The following is an 8,605-nucleotide window of genomic DNA, read 5'->3' as shown; positions in this document are numbered from 1 at the left end:
TTAACTGTTAACTTTCTTAACTTTAACTTTAACTTAACTTTAACTTTAACTTGAACTTTAAGCTTTAACTTTAACTTTAACGTTAACTTTAACTTTTAACTTTAACTTTAACTTTAACTTTAACTTTAACTTTAACTTAACTTTAACTGTAACGTTAACTGTAACTTTAACTTTAACGTGTAACTATTAACTTTAACTTTAACTTAACTTTAACTTTAACTTTTAACTTTAACTTTAACTTTAACTTTAACTTTTAACTTTAACTTTAAGCTTTAACTTTAACGTTAACTTTAACTTGTAACTTTAACTTTAAACTTAACTTTAACTTTTAACTTTAACTTTAACTTTAACTTTAACTTTAACTTTAACTTTAACTTTTAACTTGAACTTTAACTTTAACTTTAACGTTAACGTTAACTTTAACTTTAACTTTAACTTTAACTTTAACTTTAACTTTAACTTTAACTTTAACTTTAACTTTAACTTTAGACTTTAACTTTAACTTTAACTTTAACTTTAACTTTATTACTTTAACTTTAACTTTAACTTTAACTGTAACTTTAACTTTAACTTTAACTTTAACTTTAACTTTAACGTTAACTTTAACTTTAACTTTAACTTTAACTTTAACTTTAACTTTAACTTTTAACTTTAACTTTAACTTTAACTTTTAACTTTAACTTTAACTTTAACTTTAACTTAACTTTAACTTTAACTTTAACTGTTAACTTTAACTTTAACTTTAACTTGTAACTTAACTGTACTTAACTTTAACTTTAACTTTACTTTAACTGTAACTTTAACTTTAACTTTAACTTTACTTTAACTTTAACTTTAACTTTAACTTTAACTTTAACTTTACTTAACTTAACTTTAACTTTAACTTTAACTTTAACTTTAACTTTAACTTTAACTTTAACTTTAACTTTAACTTTAACTTTAACTTAACTTTAACTTTAACTTTAAACTTTAACTTTAACTTTAACTTTAACTTTAACTTTAACTTTAACTTTAACTTTAACTTTAACTTTACTTAACTTTAACTTGAACTTTAACTTTAACTTTACTGAACTTAACTTTAATTAACCTTAACCCTTAAGCTTTAACCTTACTTAACCCTTAACCTTAACCTTAACCCTTAACTTCTACCCCTCACCACCCAACCCCTCACCCACCCCCACCCCCACGCCCTACCCTCAAACCCTACCCCAACCACACCCCCACCCCCACCCCCAACCCCACCCCCACCCCACCCCTACCCCACCCACCCTACCCCAACCCCACCCCCACCCCACCCCACCCCCACCCCACCCCCACCCCCACCCCACCCCTACCCCACCCCCTACCCCCACCCCCACCCCCTACCCCTACCCCCACCCCCACCCCCACCCCCTACCCCCACCCCAAACCCCCTACCCTACCCCCTAACCCCTAACCCCACCCCCACCCCAACCCCACCCCCAACCCCACCCCTACCCCTACCCCCACCCCACCCCCTAACCCTCACCCCAACCCCTACCCCACCCCCACCCCTACCCCCAACCCCTCACCCCACCCCCACCCCACCCCCACCCCCACCACCCACCCCCTACCCACCCCCAACACCCTACCCCACCCCCACCCCACACCCTACCCCCACCCCCTACCCCACCCCCACCCTCACCCCCACCCCCAACCCCACCCCCACCCCCACCCCCACCCCTACCCCCACCCCACACCCCTACCCCACCCCCTCCCCCTACACCCACCACCCTACCCCACCCCCCACCCCACCCCCAACCCCACCCCTCACCCCACCCCCAAACCCTCCCACCCCCTACCCCTACCCACCCACCCCCAACCCCACCCCCACCCCCACCCCCACACCCACACCCACCCCCAACCCCTACCCCCTCACCCACCCCCACCCCTAACCCTCACCCTCACCCTACCCCCTACCCCTACCCACCCCCTACCCCCTCACCCCAACCCCAACCCTACCCCTACCCTACCCCTCACCCTACCCCTAACCCCTACCCCTAACCCTACCCCCTCACCCCTACCCCACCTACCCTACCCCCTAACCCCTACCCCCACCCTCACCCAACCCCTAACCCTAACCCTCACCCCTAACCCCAACCCACCCCACCCACACCCTAACCCTACCCCTAACCCTAACCCCTAACCCTAACCCTACCCCTAACCCACCCTAACCCTAACCCTCACCACCCTAACCCTACCCTAACCCTAACCCTAACCCTAACCCTAACCCTAACCCTAACCCTAACCCTAACCCTAACCCTAACCCTAACCCTAACCCTAACCCTAACCCTAACCCTAACCCTAACCCTAACCCTAACCCTAACCCTAACCCTAACCCTAACCCTAACCCTAACCCTAACCCTAACCCTAACCCTAACCCTAACCCTAACCCTAACCCTAACCCTAACCCTAACCCTAACCCTAACCCTAACCCTAACCCTAACCCTAACCCTAACCCTAACCCTAACCCTAACCCTAACCCTAACCCTAACCCTAACCCTAACCCTAACCCTAACCCTAACCCTAACCCTAACCCTAACCCTAACCCTAACCCTAACCCTAACCCTAACCCTAACCCTAACCCTAACCCTAACCCTAACCCTAACCCTAACCCTAACCCTAACCCTAACCCTAACCCTAACCCTAACCCTAACCCTAACCCTAACCCTAACCCTAACCCTAACCCTAACCCTAACCCTAACCCTAACCCTAACCCTAACCCTAACCCTAACCCTAACCCTAACCCTAACCCTAACCCTAACCCTAACCCTAACCCTAACCCTAACCCTAACCCTAACCCTAACCCTAACCCTAACCCTAACCCTAACCCTAACCCTAACCCTAACCCTAACCCTAACCCTAACCCTAACCCTAACCCTAACCCTAACCCTAACCCTAACCCTAACCCTAACCCTAACCCTAACCCTAACCCTAACCCTAACCCTAACCCTAACCCTAACCCTAACCCTAACCCTAACCCTAACCCTAACCCTAACCCTAACCCTAACCCTAACCCTAACCCTAACCCTAACCCTAACCCTAACCCTAACCCTAACCCTAACCCTAACCCTAACCCTAACCCTAACCCTAACCCTAACCCTAACCCTAACCCTAACCCTAACCCTAACCCTAACCCTAACCCTAACCCTAACCCTAACCCTAACCCTAACCCTAACCCTAACCCTAACCCTAACCCTAACCCTAACCCTAACCCTAACCCTAACCCTAACCCTAACCCTAACCCTAACCCTAACCCTAACCCTAACCCTAACCCTAACCCTAACCCTAACCCTAACCCTAACCCTAACCCTAACCCTAACCCTAACCCTAACCCTAACCCTAACCCTAACCCTAACCCTAACCCTAACCCTAACCCTAACCCTAACCCTAACCCTAACCCTAACCCTAACCCTAACCCTAACCCTAACCCTAACCCTAACCCTAACCCTAACCCTAACCCTAACCCTAACCCTAACCCTAACCCTAACCCTAACCCTAACCCTAACCCTAACCCTAACCCTAACCCTAACCCTAACCCTAACCCTAACCCTAACCCTAACCCTAACCCTAACCCTAACCCTAACCCTAACCCTAACCCTAACCCTAACCCTAACCCTAACCCTAACCCTAACCCTAACCCTAACCCTAACCCTAACCCTAACCCTAACCCTAACCCTAACCCTAACCCTAACCCTAACCCTAACCCTAACCCTAACCCTAACCCTAACCCTAACCCTAACCCTAACCCTAACCCTAACCCTAACCCTAACCCTAACCCTAACCCTAACCCTAACCCTAACCCTAACCCTAACCCTAACCCTAACCCTAACCCTAACCCTAACCCTAACCCTAACCCTAACCCTAACCCTAACCCTAACCCTAACCCTAACCCTAACCCTAACCCTAACCCTAACCCTAACCCTAACCCTAACCCTAACCCTAACCCTAACCCTAACCCTAACCCTAACCCTAACCCTAACCCTAACCCTAACCCTAACCCTAACCCTAACCCTAACCCTAACCCTAACCCTAACCCTAACCCTAACCCTAACCCTAACCCTAACCCTAACCCTAACCCTAACCCTAACCCTAACCCTAACCCTAACCCTAACCCTAACCCTAACCCTAACCCTAACCCTAACCCTAACCCTAACCCTAACCCTAACCCTAACCCTAACCCTAACCCTAACCCTAACCCTAACCCTAACCCTAACCCTAACCCTAACCCTAACCCTAACCCTAACCCTAACCCTAACCCTAACCCTAACCCTAACCCTAACCCTAACCCTAACCCTAACCCTAACCCTAACCCTAACCCTAACCCTAACCCTAACCCTAACCCTAACCCTAACCCTAACCCTAACCCTAACCCTAACCCTAACCCTAACCCTAACCCTAACCCTAACCCTAACCCTAACCCTAACCCTAACCCTAACCCTAACCCTAACCCTAACCCTAACCCTAACCCTAACCCTAACCCTAACCCTAACCCTAACCCTAACCCTAACCCTAACCCTAACCCTAACCCTAACCCTAACCCTAACCCTAACCCTAACCCTAACCCTAACCCTAACCCTAACCCTAACCCTAACCCTAACCCTAACCCTAACCCTAACCCTAACCCTAACCCTAACCCTAACCCTAACCCTAACCCTAACCCTAACCCTAACCCTAACCCTAACCCTAACCCTAACCCTAACCCTAACCCTAACCCTAACCCTAACCCTAACCCTAACCCTAACCCTAACCCTAACCCTAACCCTAACCCTAACCCTAACCCTAACCCTAACCCTAACCCTAACCCTAACCCTAACCCTAACCCTAACCCTAACCCTAACCCTAACCCTAACCCTAACCCTAACCCTAACCCTAACCCTAACCCTAACCCTAACCCTAACCCTAACCCTAACCCTAACCCTAACCCTAACCCTAACCCTAACCCTAACCCTAACCCTAACCCTAACCCTAACCCTAACCCTAACCCTAACCCTAACCCTAACCCTAACCCTAACCCTAACCCTAACCCTAACCCTAACCCTAACCCTAACCCTAACCCTAACCCTAACCCTAACCCTAACCCTAACCCTAACCCTAACCCTAACCCTAACCCTAACCCTAACCCTAACCCTAACCCTAACCCTAACCCTAACCCTAACCCTAACCCTAACCCTAACCCTAACCCTAACCCTAACCCTAACCCTAACCCTAACCCTAACCCTAACCCTAACCCTAACCCTAACCCTAACCCTAACCCTAACCCTAACCCTAACCCTAACCCTAACCCTAACCCTAACCCTAACCCTAACCCTAACCCTAACCCTAACCCTAACCCTAACCCTAACCCTAACCCTAACCCTAACCCTAACCCTAACCCTAACCCTAACCCTAACCCTAACCCTAACCCTAACCCTAACCCTAACCCTAACCCTAACCCTAACCCTAACCCTAACCCTAACCCTAACCCTAACCCTAACCCTAACCCTAACCCTAACCCTAACCCTAACCCTAACCCTAACCCTAACCCTAACCCTAACCCTAACCCTAACCCTAACCCTAACCCTAACCCTAACCCTAACCCTAACCCTAACCCTAACCCTAACCCTAACCCTAACCCTAACCCTAACCCTAACCCTAACCCTAACCCTAACCCTAACCCTAACCCTAACCCTAACCCTAACCCTAACCCTAACCCTAACCCTAACCCTAACCCTAACCCTAACCCTAACCCTAACCCTAACCCTAACCCTAACCCTAACCCTAACCCTAACCCTAACCCTAACCCTAACCCTAACCCTAACCCTAACCCTAACCCTAACCCTAACCCTAACCCTAACCCTAACCCTAACCCTAACCCTAACCCTAACCCTAACCCTAACCCTAACCCTAACCCTAACCCTAACCCTAACCCTAACCCTAACCCTAACCCTAACCCTAACCCTAACCCTAACCCTAACCCTAACCCTAACCCTAACCCTAACCCTAACCCTAACCCTAACCCTAACCCTAACCCTAACCCTAACCCTAACCCTAACCCTAACCCTAACCCTAACCCTAACCCTAACCCTAACCCTAACCCTAACCCTAACCCTAACCCTAACCCTAACCCTAACCCTAACCCTAACCCTAACCCTAACCCTAACCCTAACCCTAACCCTAACCCTAACCCTAACCCTAACCCTAACCCTAACCCTAACCCTAACCCTAACCCTAACCCTAACCCTAACCCTAACCCTAACCCTAACCCTAACCCTAACCCTAACCCTAACCCTAACCCTAACCCTAACCCTAACCCTAACCCTAACCCTAACCCTAACCCTAACCCTAACCCTAACCCTAACCCTAACCCTAACCCTAACCCTAACCCTAACCCTAACCCTAACCCTAACCCTAACCCTAACCCTAACCCTAACCCTAACCCTAACCCTAACCCTAACCCTAACCCTAACCCTAACCCTAACCCTAACCCTAACCCTAACCCTAACCCTAACCCTAACCCTAACCCTAACCCTAACCCTAACCCTAACCCTAACCCTAACCCTAACCCTAACCCTAACCCTAACCCTAACCCTAACCCTAACCCTAACCCTAACCCTAACCCTAACCCTAACCCTAACCCTAACCCTAACCCTAACCCTAACCCTAACCCTAACCCTAACCCTAACCCTAACCCTAACCCTAACCCTAACCCTAACCCTAACCCTAACCCTAACCCTAACCCTAACCCTAACCCTAACCCTAACCCTAACCCTAACCCTAACCCTAACCCTAACCCTAACCCTAACCCTAACCCTAACCCTAACCCTAACCCTAACCCTAACCCTAACCCTAACCCTAACCCTAACCCTAACCCTAACCCTAACCCTAACCCTAACCCTAACCCTAACCCTAACCCTAACCCTAACCCTAACCCTAACCCTAACCCTAACCCTAACCCTAACCCTAACCCTAACCCTAACCCTAACCCTAACCCTAACCCTAACCCTAACCCTAACCCTAACCCTAACCCTAACCCTAACCCTAACCCTAACCCTAACCCTAACCCTAACCCTAACCCTAACCCTAACCCTAACCCTAACCCTAACCCTAACCCTAACCCTAACCCTAACCCTAACCCTAACCCTAACCCTAACCCTAACCCTAACCCTAACCCTAACCCTAACCCTAACCCTAACCCTAACCCTAACCCTAACCCTAACCCTAACCCTAACCCTAACCCTAACCCTAACCCTAACCCTAACCCTAACCCTAACCCTAACCCTAACCCTAACCCTAACCCTAACCCTAACCCTAACCCTAACCCTAACCCTAACCCTAACCCTAACCCTAACCCTAACCCTAACCCTAACCCTAACCCTAACCCTAACCCTAACCCTAACCCTAACCCTAACCCTAACCCTAACCCTAACCCTAACCCTAACCCTAACCCTAACCCTAACCCTAACCCTAACCCTAACCCTAACCCTAACCCTAACCCTAACCCTAACCCTAACCCTAACCCTAACCCTAACCCTAACCCTAACCCTAACCCTAACCCTAACCCTAACCCTAACCCTAACCCTAACCCTAACCCTAACCCTAACCCTAACCCTAACCCTAACCCTAACCCTAACCCTAACCCTAACCCTAACCCTAACCCTAACCCTAACCCTAACCCTAACCCTAACCCTAACCCTAACCCTAACCCTAACCCTAACCCTAACCCTAACCCTAACCCTAACCCTAACCCTAACCCTAACCCTAACCCTAACCCTAACCCTAACCCTAACCCTAACCCTAACCCTAACCCTAACCCTAACCCTAACCCTAACCCTAACCCTAACCCTAACCCTAACCCTAACCCTAACCCTAACCCTAACCCTAACCCTAACCCTAACCCTAACCCTAACCCTAACCCTAACCCTAACCCTAACCCTAACCCTAACCCTAACCCTAACCCTAACCCTAACCCTAACCCTAACCCTAACCCTAACCCTAACCCTAACCCTAACCCTAACCCTAACCCTAACCCTAACCCTAACCCTAACCCTAACCCTAACCCTAACCCTAACCCTAACCCTAACCCTAACCCTAACCCTAACCCTAACCCTAACCCTAACCCTAACCCTAACCCTAACCCTAACCCTAACCCTAACCCTAACCCTAACCCTAACCCTAACCCTAACCCTAACCCTAACCCTAACCCTAACCCTAACCCTAACCCTAACCCTAACCCTAACCCTAACCCTAACCCTAACCCTAACCCTAACCCTAACCCTAACCCTAACCCTAACCCTAACCCTAACCCTAACCCTAACCCTAACCCTAACCCTAACCCTAACCCTAACCCTAACCCTAACCCTAACCCTAACCCTAACCCTAACCCTAACCCTAACCCTAACCCTAACCCTAACCCTAACCCTAACCCTAACCCTAACCCTAACCCTAACCCTAACCCTAACCCTAACCCTAACCCTAACCCTAACCCTAACCCTAACCCTAGACAAAGTCATTGGAGGGTAGACATGCTCCGTGTACGGTAGGCTTGTTCACTGTAAGGGACACATGTTAATTGCCGGGTGCAATTGGTTATTGTTTGGTACACGTG

General features: G+C 48.5%; 1 protein-coding gene across 1 annotated transcript; it reads left to right on the top strand.

The window, feature by feature from the left end:
* Positions 1-1,304: 1,304 nt before the first annotated feature.
* Positions 1,305-1,913, top strand: LOC130629334 (uncharacterized; the record flags this gene model as incomplete). Its single annotated transcript, XM_057442493.1, has 1 exon — positions 1,305-1,913. A coding segment is annotated over one exon (609 nt), but the record flags the coding sequence as incomplete, so codon positions are not given.
* Positions 1,914-8,605: the final 6,692 nt, after the last annotated feature.

The sequence above is a fragment of the Hydractinia symbiolongicarpus genome, unplaced genomic scaffold (assembly GCF_029227915.1).
Source record: "Hydractinia symbiolongicarpus strain clone_291-10 unplaced genomic scaffold, HSymV2.1 HiC_scaffold_36, whole genome shotgun sequence".
Taxonomy (NCBI): domain Eukaryota; kingdom Metazoa; phylum Cnidaria; class Hydrozoa; order Anthoathecata; family Hydractiniidae; genus Hydractinia; species Hydractinia symbiolongicarpus.
The sequence above is the reverse complement of the archived record's forward strand: the minus strand, read 5'-3'. Positions and strand labels throughout refer to the sequence as shown.